The 20687-nt window shown below is 40.1% G+C and overlaps 1 protein-coding gene across 2 annotated transcripts in view; it reads right to left on the bottom strand.

The window, feature by feature from the left end:
* Positions 1 to 20687, bottom strand: part of LOC126335366 (TBC1 domain family member 20) — a 185325-nt gene that overhangs the window by 22059 nt on the left and 142579 nt on the right. For both annotated transcript variants that reach the window (XM_049998570.1, XM_049998571.1), the window contains one exon: positions 3084 to 3193. In XM_049998570.1, the coding sequence (XP_049854527.1) occupies positions 3084 to 3193 (110 nt within the window). The remainder of the gene's footprint in view (positions 1 to 3083; positions 3194 to 20687) is intronic.

The raw sequence follows: 20687 nt of genomic DNA, 5'->3' as shown, positions 1-20687 counted from the left end.
GCAAAACATTGTTATTGGAAGGACAGCACAATACTATGTAGTAGATGGTTTACTAACTGCTGTTCATAATCCATGTGTTAGCCCCCGAGAAATTTTGTGTGCCTCTGGAATAAGTTAGCCCAATGTTGTTCACACTGCATGCAAACAGCTTCCATCTGTTTCATGTGTCACTTTATCAACAGATTAAACAGTGAGACTGCAGAAGACACATTGGGTTTTGTCACTCAGTTCTCATGTGACATTGAGACAACAGGTTCTTTCTTCAAAGAATTCTCTTTGCTACCGAAGGTACCATACAGATCATGGAATGCTGAGTGCAAATAATTTTAGAGTATAGGAAATCACGCTCATTGGAGAGCAGAAGTGTTTAGTCAACAGGCACACACAAAATAGAATGAAAACTTTATTAGGTTTTGGAGGAAATCCTTTGATGAGCTAGAGTACAAATAATAAGAAATACGTGTTACTGGGCCACAATGACTGAGGCAATTTGAATACCAGAGGCAGCAGAGTGTGCAGGATTACTGGAGACCATGTGGCTGCTCATTACTCCACTGAAGAAACTTTAACAAGTAAAAGATACGCACAATTCATTACTCAATTTCTACTGACTCATTGAGCAGATACCATTTGAAATTCATACATGTATGTGGTGGTACCTGCAGGGAAGTGTTCATCCAGCTCTTTACTGGTCAGACTGGATGTGGAGATGTTACCAGTTGGCCTGGATGTCCACCCAGTTTGACATCATTGTACTTTTTTGCTCTGGGATAAACTCATAGATGAAGTCTATGCACAAGTTCTGAGTATTCAAGAGGATTTAAAACATTACACTGTCACAGCAATGATATCTAAGGAATTTCTTCAATCTATCTCGCTGTCCCTGCACCATCAATTTCAAACACACATTGCAGTAGACAGTGGGCATTTCTAGCACATGAGGAACATAAACGGAGTTTTAAGTTAATGTTTACAACCATATTCTTTCATAGTTTTCTGTTGATTGCTGTTGGTTGTGTTATTCTTCAATGTAAATGTTTATCTTGACAAACTCATAAAGGAAGGAAAATTAGGGACTATGACGAGGCCATGAGAGGCAGATTAAACTTACGACACACATATATTGCTTAATAATGTGTATACCTCAATTTATGTTGCAACCTCATGTGACGAACTGTGATTAGTATCATGTAATTCTGTCAATATTATGAAAAGGATAGTTGTTACTAACCATATAGTGGAAATATAGAGTTGCAGATAGTCATGAAAAAAAGACTGTCACTAAATAAGTTTTTGGCCAACAAGACCTTTGTTACATTCCATCCTGGATTTTCCACTGTTTGTATCATGTAATTTGATAGATAAGAAAATCTACACACCAAATGGTGGTGTGCGCACGCACGCACGACTGCAGAGTAGCGTGTGTGTGTGTGTGTGTGTGTGTGTGTGTGTGTGTGTGTGTGTGTGTATTTTTCACAAGGGCCTTGTTGGCTGAAAGCTTTTGTGATAGTCTTTTGTTGTGCTTACCTGCGATTCAGCATCTCTGCTATATGGTGATTAGTCACTATCTTTTCACAATATTGTTACATTCCATCCTGGATTTTCCATTGTTTGTATAATGTAATTTGATAGATTAAAAAGTCTACTCACCCAGGAGAACACACACAGAAAAAGGTTTAACTTACGCAAGCTTTCAGAGCCAGCAGTTCCTCCTTCCACCAAAAGAGTTGAAGGGGAAGGAAGAGGGGTGAAGGGAAAGGACTGGAGGGTTAGGAAAAGGGATACACTTTAGAAAAGTCACCCAGAACCCTGGTTCAGGGCAGACTTACCAGACAGGATGAGAAGGAATCTAACTAATGCTGTCTGATAAGTCCCTCTTGACCCAGGATTCTGGGTCACTTTCCCGAACTTCACCCCTTTTCCTTCACTGTTCTTTCTTCTCCTTCAACTCTTCTGCTGGAAGGAGGAGCCACTGGCTCTGAAAGCTTCGACAAGTAAAACCTTTTTGTATGTGCATTTTCCAGCCGCAACTTGGTGAGTAGTTTTTTATCCATCCAATCACATTATGTTGTCAATAATTGATTATTTTCATTGTTATATGTGATTAGTATCAGTTTTAAATTAAACTTTTCTCTTTTATTCCACTTTTGTAAGTAGACCTTCTTAGCTGTATCAGGCTTAGCACCCAATGCCTGACACAGCAGTTCTGTGTAACAATAAGAACTTCCATGTAAGACCACAGTTGGTTTATGTTCAAAACAGATAAATCCTAAGTTCTAAATATTGTAATTTTTTCCAAAACTACCAGTCAGGATTTGAAGAGCATATCATAATTAAATCTGTCTCCTACAATACTAAAAGCAGAAATTACTATAGTTCAATTTGAAAAGGTGAAGTTGATACCAGAATCTCTGTAATTAATATATCTGTGAAATACATTATTTCATGAGGAGTTTTTTCAAGTTCATTTGGATGAAAACAGAATAATGATATCTTAAGTGGTACAGCAAATACAGTATTTGAGGTGAACACCTTAGCTGAATTGCTCCTTATATTGTACTATTAATAGGAGTATGAGAGCATCACCATAAAGAGATCGCACAGTTCGATCTCTTAATGATACAAAGGGTTCACAAAAAATGCAAGAAAAGATGTGTTGCAATAAGAAGGAAAATAAAATGCTGAGGATAGTAATATAGCTTTCCAGAATAATTGGAAGACAATACTACAATGTATTCTCCCTTTGAATAATATTTCCCTAATTTGATAGTAATTGTACAATTCGTACTAGCAACAAGTTACAAAGTATTTATGCTTGTTCTTTAGCATGCCGCATATGTTACAGTTACTCATATGTTACAGTTACTCATATGTTACCAATGCAAATTTCTCTCATCCTGACATTCTATGCAATTATCAATACAACAAGATCCTAAATACGTATCTATTTAAACCCAGAATGGAAAGAAGTATACTTCATATGACCAAATTAATCCTCGAAATTCTCTCAGTTAATGAAGTGGTTAAATACGAGTCTTAGAAATTTAATTTTCTATAGAGATGTAACAAATAATTGTACTCACTCTCTACGTGACCTCTCAGAAACTTCTGCTTCAATACTTTCTGGTGGGTACTGTAGATATAGGTCACTTGTCTTTTTTAATAGTTCTTCAAATGGTAAATCATCTGGAATCTAATTGAGATTTTTATTACAAAACATATCTACAACACGAGTTGCTGATTAAGTTCTACTTTCTTGGAGGTTTAAAATATATGGGCACAAAATTTGTCTCTGTACATAATTACAATAAAATACTAAACAGGGCATATTATATTAAAAACCATTTTCATTTTGTAGCCTACAGCAAATAATATTGAAATATGCTCTTAAAAATCTCTTGAAATTTAATGTGGTTGTTGAAATGTCAAATTTTTGATAAAGTGTACAATGCCAACAAAATAAATTCACAACAGCTCTGAGAGTCTCTCTCCCCCTCCCCCTTTCTCAACAAACTAAACTACATAACCTGTTGGCAATCTCTCTGAAACCATCTGTTGTTAATCCTATCTACCCTTTTTCTAAGTTTCCTGTCTTTTAACCTTATGCCAGAAAGTATGGCAACTTACATTTGATTCATGGACATTTTTCCTTACAGCTCATGTACAGGTAGTAACAATTCCTTTTAATTTATTAGATACAGAATACTTCCTCACTCATTTTCACTCCAAATCTACATTTCTGTACAATGTCTGTCAAACTCTAAAACTAATATTTTTCCTGTTCTGCAGTATACCAATTATTCTATCCTACTTAGTCTGAATGGTAACTATACAACAACACAACTCAACAACAGTAATAAGTAAGAGATGGTTGTGGGCAGGGCTGATGCATAAATGCAAATGTATAGTGGTTTTAACATTGCCAATAAAATAATATTCTAAAAAGTAATCTCTGCACCTTTTTAAAAGAGGTAAATATAGAGGAACTAATCATTTATAAGATAAGTAAACACAGAAGCATGAATCACACTAAAAACAAAGTACCAGCAATCCCCAAATTATAATATTAGAAATAATAGAGGGAAACATCCCACGTGGGAAAAATATATCGAAAAACAAAGATGATGTGACTTACCAAACGAAAGCGCTGGCAGGTCGATAGACACACAAACACACACACAAAATTCAAGCTTTCACAATCAACGGTTGCCTCATCAGGAAAGAGGGAAGGACGAAAGGATATGGGCTTTAAGGGAGAGGGTAAGGAATCATTCCAATCCCGGGAGTGGAAAGACTTACCTTAGGGGGAAAAAAGGACAGGTATACACTCACTGTGCGCGCGCGCGCGCGCACACACACACACACACACACACACACACACACACACACACACACACACACACACACACACACACACGCAAAAGCTCTGTTCAAATTTATTACTATTGTTGCACCATGAAGTAATGTACTGGATGCAGCCAAGCAAAATTCATTTGCCCTCCCTGGTAACGCAAGGAGCTGAGGACAGTAGATTAAGCCGTAACAGTAGGACAGAATTTCAACATGGATTGGCCACTGAAATTGAGTTATTGTAGGCACACCACCAAATATGTTCCTTCACACCATAACCAGGCCAGACCAGACCAGGCAGTCCGAGGCACCAAATTACTGACACAGCAGACAGGCAGAGCATCCACGATTTTGATGGCCTGGTACCTCCATGTCCACGTCACAACTCTGTTGTAGACTGACATGAGGAAAACATTAAGATGGCATAACAAGCTCGGGCCAGGCCTATACAAACATTTGGTCATTTTAATTAGAGGTCTGCACAGTCTGAGAGCGGCCTGCAGTGAGGAGGGGCTTGTGCTGATCTGCTCATCTAGCAGCCTACACAATCCCATACTGCTGCTTAGTTCCACCCTGGAGATTTTGATCCTGTTAGCTGTAGTGCTGCTGGTGCCTTCAACCATCAGGCCAGTTGGTGGCCTTCAGCATGACCCTGGATGTACAGAACCTCTTCTGCAAATCACGAGAGCCAGCATACACTATTGTCACCCGCTGTTCTGGTGGGCAGATTCAAATACCGCTGGCTGCTTCTCCCATCCGGGGGCTGCAATGTGATTCACCTTGCCTTTGTGCGTCCCACGCAATGTTGTTCAGCTGCCACTGGGCAGAGTAACCGATGCTTGGTTCAAGTCTCACCATCTCAGCGACGACAATGTGAGCCACACGGTGACATCAGCACCTTCCTAGCTGGGCATTCTCTGGTACTGCCCTGCTGCCACAGGTGGATTGGAATGTCATTACATCATCTGTGTACTGCTACCAACAAATGTTTTTTCTTTAATGCTGTTTTAGTTACACCTATTGGGCAACGGACAGGCATCTGATCAGCAAACCACTACTCTCCCATGCCAAAGGGTGGTGGTCGATGAGCATCCTGACCTTGACCTAACCACAACTACCACCCAAAATAATGTTCAACTCCTTGATCATAGCATCTGGCATCAGGAGTGTCACTGTCTGGCACCATTACATCTAGTGATGGAGCTGGGTCCAGAGACACATCTTCAGCTGCAGGATGCAATGCAGCAGTATGGGTTTGGTGACTTGTTTTGACCTTTTTTGTTGTTGTTTTTTTGTTATTGTATGGCCTTGTTTGGTAAGCAGAACATTCACAAGTGACACTTGTGAAGCCACATGCACCTGTGGACCTGTAGCAATTTAGGGGTAATTATAAGGAGTACTCTTTGCGACCAGTGAGATGCCTGTATTGTAACTTAGCTGGGCACGAGTTCATGTGTGTGCAGGCAGTGCCACCTACATGTAGCACATGCAGAAGATTGGCACATGAAGCACATCAGAATCCTGAATAACATTGGGTCATGACACATTGTAAAGATTACTGTAATTTTTCTTTGACAGTAACTTTTAAGTTGATATTCATCATTTCTTATTGTATTGTTAAATGTAGGCTATACAAATGCTGTAAACATGAACAGGGTTGATGCAAGAAGTGCCTGAAACTTTTAGGTGACAAGTAGCAAAGTTTTAGGAAAACAATTCTGCATTACTAAGACAAGTGGGCAATTTGGAAGCCATCAAAAAGTGTAGACAAGCTGAGGCAATGGAGCCATAAAGCTTTGGTTAATGCATGTATTTCTCCTACAGACCCTGTTGCAGGTAATCTGTTAACTCCTTTTCAGGTATATCACCTAAAGATGTGTCTGTGTTTATTAGTGATCTGAAGCTGTTGCTAAGTTAGTTGTTTGTCAGATGAGATATACATGCACATGGCCAAGTTATGATTGATCAGTGACACAAAAATTATGCCATTTGAACAGCTTTCACAGGGGTTTTATCAATGTTACCACAATCAAAACATCATGAGTTGTTTTTTTATTATTTATTTATTTATTTATTGAGAAGAACTTAATGGTTTGTCACAGAAATGAAAAAAAAACAAAACTTAGTAGTAGTAGTTTTGGACAGAATTAGAAACTCAATGCACAGTGCTACAAGTTGTCACAGAAAGGGAAAATGGACAATCATTCTGCACGTGACAGAACAGGGCCCTGGATGTATTTTTGCAGAGCTTCCAATGGACATGTTGAGGAGGGTACAACTGGAAAAACCAATGGACTTGTTGCCATTATTATGGTTGATACACAACTTGAAGTAGTTGACATTGCGACCAAGGACACGATAAACAAATTTTTGTTCCTCTGAGGTGAAATGCTGTAGATGTGGACACTCGGGTCACAGTCAGAAGCAATTCCTTCAGCCGCAATGCTTTGAGTGTGCAGAAGTGAGGCATCAGGTACACGACTGTCTAAGGAGCGAAATAGTGTCAGAGCAAGCATTTGTTAAATGACAATGGACAAAGAGTTGTTCTTACGGGGCAGCCGGAACTTTATAAATCCACTTTGTTGGTTGGTTGGTTGGTTTGTGTGATTGAAAAGACCAGACTACTAGGGCCTTCGGTCCCTTTTTCCATGAACTTTAAACCCCCACAACAAATAAAAACAAACAATGGAAATGACAAGAGATGACACAGGAGAAGAAAGACACAGACAGAGACCACACAAAAGGAATCAAAATCACACCGAGTGTGACAGTGGTTGGCCGACCATAGAAACAAAAAAGGAAAAGCCAACCACCAAGAAACGCACTAAACACCCCAGTATAAAATCATAGACCAAAGGCCAGACTCAACACAAAAGCGGGACAAACACTAGATCAAGCGATAAAAAACCCCTGCATGAATAAAACTCAAAACTAAATCTGTCATCGCAATGTCATCTGATAAAAGTGCAGGAAGCATATCAGACAGCGCAAACGTCTGCCTGAATGGAGTTAGAAGTGGGCAGTCCAAGATGTGGACCACAGTCAAAGCTGACCCACTGCGACATACATAAAGGTCCTCGGAGCACAATAAATAGCTGTGCGTTATCCAGGTGTGGCCAATGTGCAGCTGGCAGAGGACAACAGAGTCCTTGTGAGAGACCCACAAGGAGGAGCGCCATACACCGGTAGCCTCCTTGATGGCCCGAAGTTTGTTGGGTGAAGGCAGGGTGCGCCATTCTTCACCCCAGGTGCGAAATACCTTCTGCCACAAAACTGACCTGAAGTCACACTCCGAAAGGCCAATCTCCAAGGCTGGTGCACCAACAGCCTGTTTGGCCAGCGTGTCAACACATTCATTCCCCAGGATGCCTACATGACCCGGGGTCGACACAAAGACCACAGAGCAGCCGCAACAGGCAAGAGGGACTCCTGGATACCCATCACCAGACGAGAGCGAGGGAAACACTGGCCGTTAGCTCGCAAACTGCTCAGGGAGTCACTACAGATAACGAAGGACTCACCTGAGCAGGAGCGGATATACTCTAGGACGCGAGAGATGGCAACCAGTATGGCACCGAAAACACTGCAGCCAGCCGGCAATGAGTGTTGTTCATAATGATCCAACACAACCAGCAACCATCAACCATCAAACTGTCAGTATAGACAACGTCAGAGCCTTGAAACATGGCAAGGATTGAAATAAAGTGGATGCGAAGGGCCTCAGGACGGACTGAGTCATTTGGGCCCTGTGCCAAATTGAGCCGAGGGCACAGGTGGGGCACACACCATGGGGTATATGCAGAAGGGCCCGGAAAAGAGGTGGAAGATGGAAAACCGGATCCCACTGTGAAGGATGGGGTCCAGCAACCACAATGCGGAAGGGAGTGCCGAACCGTAAGCCAGGCTCAAATAATCTAGATGGGACTGAATTAATGCCTGGTACAGCTGTAGAAGGGTAGACTGATCAGCACCCCAGCTTGTGTGAAAATCCACTTTGTAAAATGAAGAAAGTGCACAACGGTTCCTTAATCAACAATCTTTTACTGTATACACAGCTAGTTTTGGAACACTAAATTTCATCATCTGGTGTAAAAGATATAATCATGTAACCATCTCACCCCAGTGTCATAACAGAACCAAAAGTTCCATTTCAAAGGATGAAAGGGGGTGACAAATTCCATAACAACCACCATGCGACTGCGAACACAAATAGAAAACTTTTGCAAAGGGAAACATTTACATAGTTTTCCTGCATGTGTGCCTGGTCTCACAGCATGGATGAACAGTTTTTATGGAATTTATGCCCCCATTTTATCAGTCTGACACAGAACTTTTGATTCCATGACAATACTGGAGTGAAGATAACCTTCGAAGCTAACACATAGGCGCTGACGCCCGTAAAAATACGGGCGTGCATGGCCTGCCCGAAAGTGCGGTGCCCGTAATTTTACGGGCGCGTGTTCCCGTCCTTCCTTTGTGTGTTCTTACGGCTCCCGCTTGTCTGGGAGGCGCTTCATGGACTGTATTTCAAGTATTGGTCACTAGATGGTGCGGGCATGCTGTGGAAGGGTGTTCTTCCCTTTTTATTTGTGGGGTTTTGTGAGCGGCGATTTTTTTCCCACGTGGTCTCAGTAGAGTCGACATGGCGAAGCTTGGCTTGACAGACGAAGAAATTGCTCGCGAGTTATATCGTGATTTAGAAGAAAGTGATTTGTCAGAGGAAGATATTGTAGATGACTCTGATGATGATATGGACTATGTTCAAGAAGTAGTTCAGGTAAAGAATTCTGACAACAAAACACGTATAATTTTTGTTCAGATTTTCACTGAAAAAACTCTCAGTACGTAATTATGATTTTATTTGCAAATACTACTCTTCTGATAGATTCAGAAGAGGAGAGCAACTGCCCAAGCACCTGAAGAACGAGTGAGACTGACAGCGAGGGGGAAGCCGAGACCTGTGCACTGCACCAATTCTGAGAAAGGTTGGACGACTACTGATCGTGCACCAGATATCGATCTATTCTCAGGACACTCCGGAATATGCAATGATGTCAGTTTAGACCAGAACAGTGCACCCCTAGAATTTTTTTCATATTTCCTTACAGACAGTGTGATGAATCATATAAAGGAACAAACTAATCTGTATGCTCAACAATGCATCAGAAAATTACGAAGCACAAATTCCCTTTCACCCACCTGCTCATTATCAAAGTGGAAAGGAGTTACACTTATGGAAATAAGCAAGTTTCTGGCAATTGTAGTCCAAATGTGTGTAAGTGTGGGGCCACGTATACGAGAGCACTGATCCAAGAACCCTGTTGTGTCGTGTAATTTCTGTCCAAACATCTTGAGCCGTAACAGATTTCTTTCTATTTTGAGAAACTTCCACATTAGTGATAATTCTGTAGCTAAGAGGAAATGAGAAACTGGCTATGACCCACTGCACAAGGTGAGCCCCCTCCTAGATAATGTGTGTGCTAATTTCCAGCGTGCGTATATATCATCTCAAAAAATTACAATAGATGAAGGCATGTGTAAATTTCGAGGTCGTGTGTATTTCAAACAGTACATGCCACAAAAACCAAATAAATACAGTATGAAACTGTACATGTTATCAATCTGATACAGGTTACACCTGAAATTTCTCTGTTTACGCGGGTGGAAGGTCTGACACAGTGACTCCGGTAAAGACATTGCTTGCAAATCTGTGAGGAAAAGGCTACACTTTGTTTACGGACAAATTCTACTCAAGTCCAATACTTGCTTCAGAACTGGAAGCTGCAAAAACTGCTCTTGTGTGAACAACAACAAAATCTCGGCAGGGATTGCCTCATGCTATAAAAGAACCGAACCTTCAGCGAGGTGAACTTATTTTCAGGCGTAAAGGAAATATGTTAGCACTGTGTTGGAAGGAGAAAAGAAATGTGCATATGATAAGTACAAGGCACACTGCTGAGATGGTCACTTTCACAGATCAGAGAGGAAGAGAGAAGTCAAAGCCAGCCTGTGTAGTGGACTACAATAAAAACAAGTTTGGTGTTGACTTATCAGATCAGCGATTGTCATACGGCGCATTTGAACATCGAACTGTGAAGTGGTGGAGAAAGTTGGCATTCCATGTTATACTAATGGCGATTGTAAATTCCTGCATATTATACAGGTTACTGGAAAACGCCTTGCAGCATCTCACTTCATGACAGTTATCTGTGCAGATCTTGCACAAAGCAAAGATCTTTAACCCCAACTTGGTCCATCTGGACTCTCAAGACTATCAACTGGAAAACATTTCCTGGAAAAGATTGAGACAGAAGTAGGTAAGAAACAGAAACAAAAACCGTGTGTAGTGTGTTCTCGAGAGGAAAAAAAAAAAAAAAAACTGACTGGATAAGTGTGGCGAAAAGACACAAGCTAGCAGTGTAGTGAATGTAAAGTAGCACTGTGCAAAGTGCTGTGCTTAAAAATTTACCACACAAAGAGCAAAATTGCGTCCTAAAATAGTTACAGGAGGTTACTGTAGATAAGACATGCCGTTCCACCATAATTACAATTTTTGTGTAAAATAAAAAATTTCCTTCTATAAAATACAGTGAATATACCTTTGAATAATTTTTCCTTTTTTCAAAAACAAAGTTATAATAATAACACTTGTCAAAAGTATGTATTAATTCAAGAGAAAGGTATTATACATGGTTTTCAACAAGAAAGTCTAGGTTTTTTCAATAAGAGTAATTTTATTGCTGTAACTGAAACCTTTCTTGAGTTGTAGTAGTTTAATATACGTTAAAATCAGCCAGTCTTCATGGTAGACACCGGCGCGCAATGACTCAGGACCCAAAGTGTTAATTGATTTATTTTTTACACAAGATGATGGAATTAAGTGTTCCAAAACCAGCTGTGTATACAATAAAAGAGCATTGATTAAGAAATTATTGTGTGGTTTCTTCATTTTCCAGAATGCCAATGGAATTAATCAATGGTAAAACAAAGTGCAGCAAAAGTATATACAGAGGTGGAATGCTGCTTGTTGGGCATAGTAAACAGAATAGAATATTGATTTTTAGTGCACGACCTCATATGTCAATTGTTAGTCTGGACCATCTGTGTAAGAAGAGACTAAAATCTTCGCAATATAGGTTACATGGGGGTCATCACCTTCAGTTTCAATGTTTGCAACAAGAACTTTTCAGGTATATATGGAAGTGTTTCCACGTGTCGGTGAGGGGTACTGTGCAATCCTGGCGCTTTATTTTTCTGATAAGCATTCTGCAGAAAATTACCTTTCTCAGTAAACTGAGAAACTCAATGGGACATTGTTTCAGCTTGGAAAGCCACTAAAAATGTTACATCACAGCAAGTTTCACCAGTCATGAAGGTGGTATAAGAGAAACTGCAGCTGCATGCACGAAAGCTCAGTTCACCTGATAAAGTACTGAGAGGTACAGGAAAGATAGTCTGTGTAAGTAGGGATACAGACTTTCCATGTGAGACATTATGTGCTGTAGCTCCCTTGGTGTGCAGCTGTAGAGCCGTAAGAATACAATGATGAGATGGATATGTCACATTGTTGTGTGTGTAGAAGTGTGTTGTGTGAGAAAGGAATATATGGTTCCACTAAATGTGGATAACTTTAGTTATGACAAGGTGAGACCGCCAAAGAGTTTATTGATTGCCAACTTGGACATCCTAGGTGGTGGTGATCTGGATAGGTCGTGTGGAGACTTTTGCCACAAGCAAACCATCACATAAACTGATTTCCACAATAAGGTAGAACATTTAGAGGTAAGAGGCAAATAAGCTAAGGGGGTTTTGTTACTATGATTCACAGATCTGTTTAATTCTGGCAGACAATTACCAGCAACACTATGTAGGATTCCAACAGATAACAACGCCCCATGTACAGGATGTATAGAATCCCTAAGCACCAACAGCCTATAATGGAAGAATTTATTGAGAAGCTGTTACCTGAGAGTATTACTGAACAAAATGATAGTCCATGGGAAGCTGCCATTGTAACTGTTCCAAATAAATCATCAGATGGTACAAAGAAGTAGAGATTTTGTTGTGGTAACTGACACCTGAATGCGAGAATTATTACAAGTGCATGCATTATACCAAGAATAACAAAGACTCCAGATATGCACTGATGCAGTTAAAGTGGAAGAGAGTTATTCAACAACAGGGAAGTAGACATCAGCTGTCATTTGTGGTATTACATATTTCTGTTGTTACCTGTCTGGGAGAAAATTTAAAGTTGTAACAGACAATGGTGCCTTGAAGTGGTTACTAGGGTTAAAGGATTTTTCAAATAGGTTAACATGATGGGCTCTAAAAGTAAATGAATCTGATTATGAAATGGCACATAAACCACACAAAAGCACAACACTGTCTATGGCTTGAGTAAGATGATTGGAGTCTTGTGAGCACTGACTAGGACCATTGCCAACTGGCAAGAAGCACTGACTGCCAAGTATTTAGGGAACAGACACAGATTGCAACACGTGAGGGCTTATTGTGTAGAACAGTAAAGTGTACACCGCACTTGTTGGTAAATGCAGCTTCCATGGATGAAGTGTTAAAGCAAGCATATGACCAAGTTTTAACAGCTCATAGAGGGCAAAGAGCAACTCATCAGGGTGTGGCTCAAAAGTTTTGATAGAGAACAAGGAGATAGGACATTGAGCATTATGCCAAAAGTTGTACATTATTTGCAACATGTTGATCCTAGTCATTAATGGGAGCCATTGCAGGGGTTACCAGAAGCATCCAAACCATTTGAAAATGTGGGAATGGAAATTCTGGACACCAGTTAGTAAGCACTGTATATTAAACATGATAGATAACTTTTCATGTTTTGTCAAAATGGTAGTAATCTCAGATCAGCAAGCAAGTACAGTGGCACAGGCTACAGTAAACAATTGGTTTCTAAGTTTGGCATTCCCCACACTATAATTACAGATGTGGACAATAATTTTATATCTGATCTGATGAATCAGCCATGCCATTTTCTACACAATGGGAGCTTAGGACTAGCCCTTTCAATCCTCAGTCAACTGGAAGAACTAATGCATCCTCTGTACGATGAGTTACTATGTGTACATCTCAACACTGGGATGTGTACCTCCCATACAAAATGTCAGCCCTCACAATACGAAGTACTACTGTATTTACTAGATAAAAAAAAATTTATGCAAAAACATGATGTTTGGAGCAAAATTTTCAGTATAATTATATAATTACATTTGCTGTGTCAGTCCTGCACCACCCATTGGCCTTGTTGGCTACTTCAGTTGGCCAGTGGAAGCCCCTGCATAATTCAGTTATTTTTGACATGTTTTGCCAGGAGAGCTGGACTTGTGGCATTTTAATTTTACTCTTCAACTTTACACATTTTATAAACATGACTATTTTATACAACGTGCTGGATCACTCCTTTTGTAAGCCATGGTATGCTATTTCTCATTTTATGACCTTAATCACATAGCTTTTTCATAAAATCATTATGTACTTTTTAGTATGTCTGTTTATAGCTATGGAATAGCTAACAATTCTTATGCTGTTGCACATACTATTCTCACTATAATACCTGCTGCACAAATGCAATCATGAGTGTTATCCAAGTTTTAGTAATGTAACTGGTGATTTTCTTTTCTTATTAGCATCATCTTGGAAGATTATGATGTGTTACTCATATTTTTTGGTGTTATGTTATACTTTGATGTTCTTTATCATCTGACAGTGATATAGGGGCTGTCTTTTACATGTGGCATGTTGACAGTTAACTACATAACACAGCTGCCCAGTCTTGTAATTTTAACTTAATTCCTTTGATATTTTACAATTCTGAAATTTTCTTGAATTTGGGTATAAGCTTTTCAATAATTTCCGATTTTAAATTCTTTTGACAGGTTTAAAAAGTGGCTCACTCATGATGAAATTTTTAACTATATACTGTCATAGTCTCGGTTCATAATACAGGTAATTCTTGTTGCACAGCTACAGTTAATGATGATGGTTTTCAATCCATGTTCACTTCTTTTTTATTATATCAATGGAGTGTTATCTTAAAAGCATTAATATATTACTGACAGACTACTGTTAAGTGAAACTGTTACATGTTCACTTTTACTTTTAGAGTTGGCTCTCCTTATATATTTTGTTCAGCTATTGCACATTGTTTTATATTCTACTCTTTTCTAAAATATTTTCTTAAGCTATTTTTCCTTAATTTGTTTACAGATCCAAAGGTGGTTGCAGAAAACAACTGAAACTAGTCATTGTGTTGTAATTGTATACTGAAAATTGCAGACTAGGCATAAACAACTTTTTTACATTAATTTCTTATTTACTACATTATATTAAGACTGCCGTCTCCTCCCTGACAATGTCAGGCTTCACTAAGAAGTATACGATACAAAGGAGCCTTTACCTTTTGAGGAAAAATTAAGCCTAAATTCAGAAAATATGGGGACTCAGTAATGAAGTTTTTAAAAATGTTATGGGATGTTTTGCAGTAGGTAAAAAAAGCAAATAAACACAAATACAAAAGTGCTCAAGCATCAAGAGCAGACAGGACGACATTTTGGTAAATTACCTCAGTATGGGGTGGCCAATGATGTATTCCCATCCATCCTCTGTATAATTTTATAAGAGGTGTTCAAAAAGAACAAGCTGGAGTCTTGAATACACAAACTGGTACCAGGAGTGTAATATCGTGGTGTGTGTAATGAGGTGTGGTTCCGACCAGAGCATGGAAGTTCACAGCCCGTCTCTAGGGGTACGCGTGCACATCATGTGACTATAAAAAGCTACCAGCAGCATGCATCAATTGTCCAACACTGCCAGCCGCTTTGCAAACAGTGACATGGCTGCCTCAAAAGAAGAGCAAAGAGGTATTGTTTGTTTTCTGACAGCGCAGAGAGTAGGAGGAATGGACATTCATCGATGAATGTTACAAGTGTACAAAAAACACTTAGCAGTGGACATTAAAGTTGACCTATATCATGTGCTAGGTGAGGGGAGAGAGGGAGGGAGGGGTGGCAGGAGATATATGTGGAGTTGCACGAAGAAGCAGAGAAGGGAGAAGTGTTAACAGAAGTGCAAGGACAAGGTTGGGAATTACGACTTTCATACTAGATGTTGGGAGAACAGTAATTGACTTGACACTGCAAACATTGATACAGAGGAAGAGGGATTGCTTAGATGCAGGCGGGAAATTACAAAAAACAGTGTTTGGGACAGCGAACAATTACACTAGGGCAAGTACAGGTAGTTGCAGATGTTAATAGGGCAATTGTGGAGTGTTATACCACACAACTGACAAATTTACCTACCACACAGTTCACAAATGTAGGAAAGGCTATGCTGACATTCTTCTTTGACCAAGATGGCCTCCTCCTGATTCACTTCCTGCAGCATGGAACAACAAGAATTGACTGTGGAATTGGTGCAGTATATGAGGAATAGTATGTGAACAATAAATAATGAGTTGCCTAGAGTGTAGACTCGATTAAATTTCTGAATGGAAGAATGACTGTAGCGAGGTTACTAATCTCACCGGCAGGCAGTTTCAATGACCCAAGTATGGAAGTAGCAACATTGCACGAAGCAGTCTATAATGTGGTACATGGATAATCAAATCCTAAGTTGTTGCCACTACAACAGTTCATAGATAGACTAAAATGTACAGCGAGTGATACCAGCAGAGCTGCAGCACATATTGGAACCAACAGAATGGAGTTTGTCCCTATTTTACCACATGACAACAATTTGATGTAACATGGATGTAGTGATACTAAATGTGTTAGTGTGATACCAGTGATGAGTATGAACACAATTACAATGCTTCACGTTTCCTACCTACTCAGTGAAGAAGAAAACTCCAGGAAAATTGGTACGCGTGAAAACACAAAAAGTCTTGCTAGGACCCAAACAGAAATTTCATAATGATATCAGAAGAAGACTGACAACAGTGTCAGAGAGTGTGTCTGAGTAGGAATGTTGAAAGTAGTAAGCAGGCATGTAAAGTATGACTGCTGCTGCATATGACGGAAGAAGGCGAATGGCAGGGGAAAGTGCTATCAACACACCCTTATTCCCAGAAAGTAGGTATGCATATGGGTTTATTTCGTATTTCCTCCAGAGAGAGTGACAGGAAACTGCTACAAGTAAGAAAAGCTGAAGGACACAACATTCCATCTCCTAACTACTACCACTGGAATGACTAGTAAATTGACACAATCTTTGTTATATTGGCCAGAGAAGTTACTAGAAGTGTTGCCAACCCAAAACCTAGCTTTTTAAAATGATGCCCTGAAAACAGACATCCTACATTCATTAGACAAATTCATAGCCTCACAAAAGGGAAGGATCACAGTGGAACAAACCTTTCAGTATGTACAGCAACATCATGAATTGTTTGTTGTCCTCAGTGTCGACATACTTGGTTGCTATACTGCCTGAAAAATGGGAGGTGAAGCACAAAAACAGAATACTTTAAATGATGTAGCCAACAGGTACACATTTGCATTTCACAGTTGTTTACTTTCACTGTTCACAACTTCCCATACACACATTTAATATGGCCAGTGCACTATAGTTTAACTTTCGATAAGCCTCATGAACCATAGATCTTGTCATTGGTGGGGAGGCTTGCATGCATCAGTGATACTGATAGCCATACCGTAGGTGCAACCACAACAGAGGGGTATCTGTTGAGAGGCCAGGCAAACATATGGTTCCTGCAGAGGGGCAGCAGCCTTTTCAGTAGTTGCAGGTGCAACAGTCTGGATGATTGACTGATCTGGCCTTGTAACACTAACCAAAACGGCCTCGCTGTGCTGGAACTGTGAACGGCTGAAAGCAAGGGGGAAACTACAGCCGTAATTTTTCCCGAGGGCATGCAGCTTTGCTGTATGGATAAATGATGATGGCGTCCTCTTGGGTAAAATATTCCCAGAGTAAAATAGCCCCTCATTCGGATCTCCGGGCGGGGACTACACAGCAGGATGTCGTTATCAGGAGAAAGAAAACTGGAGTTCTACGGATCAAAGTGTGGAATGTCAGATCCCTTAATCAGGCAGGTGGGTTAGAAAATTTAAAAAGGGAAATGGACAGGTTAAAGTTAGATATAGTGGGAATTAGTGAAGTTCGGTGCCACGAGGAACAAGACTTATGGTCAGGTGAATACAGGGTTATAAACACAAAATCAAATAGGGGTAATGCAGGCATAGGTTTAATAATGAATATAAAAAAAATAGGAGTTTGGGTAAGCTACTACAAACAACTTAGTGAACGCATTATTGTGGCCAAGACAGACACGAATCCCACACCTACGACAGTAGTACAAGTCCCATATGCCAACTAGCTCTGCAGATGCCGAAGAAATTGAAGAAAGGATGTTTCCAGAATGAGATTTTCACTCTGCAGTGGAAAGTGCACTGATATGGAACTTCCTGGCAGATTAAAACTGTGTGCCCGACCAAGACTCGAACTCGGCACCTTTGCCTTTCGCGGGCAAGTGTTCTACCATCTGAGCTACCAAAGCAGGACTCACACCCGGTACTCACAGATTTCCCGCAAAAGACAAAGGTCCCGAGTTCGAGTCTCGGTCGGTCACACAGTTTTAATCTGCCAAGAAGTTTCATATCAGCGCACACTCTGCTGCAGAGTGAGAATCTCATTCTGGAAACATCCTCCAGGCTGTGGCTAAGCCATGTTTCCGCAATATCCTTTCTTTCAGAAGTGCTAGTTCTGCAAGGTTCGCAGGAGCTTCTGTAAAGTTTGGAATGTAGGAGACGAGATACTGGCAGAAGTAAAGCTGTGAGTACCGGGCGTGAGTTGTGCTTCGGTAGCTCAGATGGTAGAGCATTTGCTCGCGAAAGGCAAAGGTCCCGAGTTCGAGTCTTGGACGGGTACACAGTTTTAATCTGCCAGGAAGTTTCAAATTGAAGAAAGGAATGATGAGATAAAAGAAATTATCCAGATAGTGAAAGGAGATGAAAATTTAATAGTCATGGGTGACTGGAATTCAATAGTAGGAAAAGGGAGAGAAGGAAACTTAGTAGGTGAATATGTATTGGGAGGAAGAAATGAAAGAGGAAGCCGCCTGGTAAAGTTTTGCACAAAGTACAACTTAATCATAGCTAACACTTTGTTCAAGAATCATAAAAGGAGGTTGTGTACATGAATAAAACCTGGAGATACTGACAGGTTTCAGATAGATTATATAATGGTAAGACAGAGATTTAGGAACCAGGTTTTAAATTATAAGACATTTCCAGGGGCAGATGTGGACTCTGACCACAATCTATTGGTTATGACCTGTAGATTAAAACTGAAGAAACTGCAAAAAGGTGGGAATTTAAGGACATGGGATCTGGATAAGCTGAAAGAACCAGAGATTGTACAGAGTTTCAAGGAGAGCATAAGGGAACAATTGACAGGAATGGGGGAAAGAAACACAGTAGAAGAAGAATGGGTAGCACTGAGGGATGAAGTAGTGAAGGCAGCAGAGGATCAAGTAGGTAAAAAGACGAGGGCTAGTAGAAATCCTTGGGTGACAGAAGAAATACTGAATTTAATTGATGAAAGGAGAAAATATAAAAATGCAGTAAATGAAACAGGCAAAAAGGAATACAAACGTCTCAAAAATGAGATCGACAGAAAGTGCAAAACGGCTAAGCAGGGATGGTTGGAGGACAAATGTAAGGATTTAGAGGCTTATCTCATGAGGGGTAAGATAGATACTGCATACAGGAAAATTAAAGAGGATCAGGTAGTGATTGTGGGTGGGGCTGGTAATAGTATTGATAGGGATGGGGAGTATGACATAGATGGTGACCTGGAAAAGATAGCCACTCAGACTGGCGACACGAATGTGCATTTCGTGGAACTGTTTCAGCGTCATGATCGGCCTCATTATAATACAGCCAACAGGCATAATAACATGAGACTTGGGGGTGCGCTGATGACAGAAAGCATGGGTCACATTTCAGTGGTGTCGGTGGAGTCTATCAGCAGGACGGGTTTCACTAGACATGGCCTGCACCTCAACAGGTATGGGAAGGGGAGTTTGGCAAAGCTTATAGGTGACAGCATAGGTGGGGTTGGTGAGATCACTCATGCGAAAATTCCTACAGTAGTGGGTGTTAGAGCTGCACCTTTCTTAGATTGAAGTCAGCTGATGGGTATTCCTGCTTAAGGGAAGTCTCTCTAACAAAGGAACCACTTTTGACACAGCTTAGGTATCCGAGTAATGAGGGAATTAGTATATTTCATCAAAATATACAAGGTATTAGGGATAAAGTTAGTGAACTGCTTATAAATGTTGACTCTGAAATTATTGGTATATCTGAACACTTCTTAAATAAGGAGATAATTCAGAGGCTTCCTTTTCCAGGATACAGGTTGGCTGGCAGCTTTTGAAGGAGCTCTTTGTGGTGTGGGGGAGTAGCCATGTATGTGAAAAATGGCATCCCATTTGAGCCAATTGGTGTTTCAAAGTACTGCACTGAAAAGGTGTTTGAATGTTGTGCAGGTGTGGTTAAATTTAACACAGCTAAAATTTTAACTGTTGTTATTTATAGATCCCCAGACTCCGATTTCACAACATTTTTGCTAAAGCTAGAGGAGGTTCTTGGTTCACTTTATAGGAAATACAAAAAGTTAGTTATATGTGGTGACTTCAATATTCATTGCATAAGTGATTGTGCAAGGAAGAGGATGCTGGTAGACCACCTTAATTCATACAATCTTATGCAAACCATATTCTTTCCAACAAGAGTGCAAAGGGAACAGTAGAACAACCATAGACAACATTTTTGTTCATTCCTCATTACTAGAAGGGCATTCTGTTAGCAAAAAGGTGAATGGCCTTTCAGATCATGATGTACAAATTTTAACTATAAAAGATTTTTGTGCTGCAACACGTGTTAAATATAGTCATCAGCTGTTTAGGAAAGCTGATCCAGTTGCTGTAGAGACCTTTGTAAACCTTATCAAGGAACGAGAGTGGCAAGATGTTTATAGCGCTGATACAGTAGACAATAAATATAATGCTTTTCTCAAGTCTTTTCTCGTGCTCTTTGAAAGTTGCTTTCCATTGGAATGTTCAAAACAGGGTACTAGAACAAACAGGCAGCCTGGGTGGCTGACTAGAGGGATAAGAATATCTTGTAGAACAAAGTGGCAATTATATCAAAACATTAGAAACAGTCAAAATCTAAATGCAGCAGCCCATTACAAACAGTATTGTAATGTGCTTAAAAATGTTATTAGGAAGGCAAAAAGTATGTGGTATGCAGACAGAATAGCTAAGTCCCAGGATAAAATTAAAA

Source organism: Schistocerca gregaria, chromosome 2 (genome assembly GCF_023897955.1).
Source record: "Schistocerca gregaria isolate iqSchGreg1 chromosome 2, iqSchGreg1.2, whole genome shotgun sequence".
NCBI lineage: Eukaryota > Metazoa > Arthropoda > Insecta > Orthoptera > Acrididae > Schistocerca > Schistocerca gregaria.
This window is presented reverse-complemented; position numbering and strand designations above follow the sequence as displayed.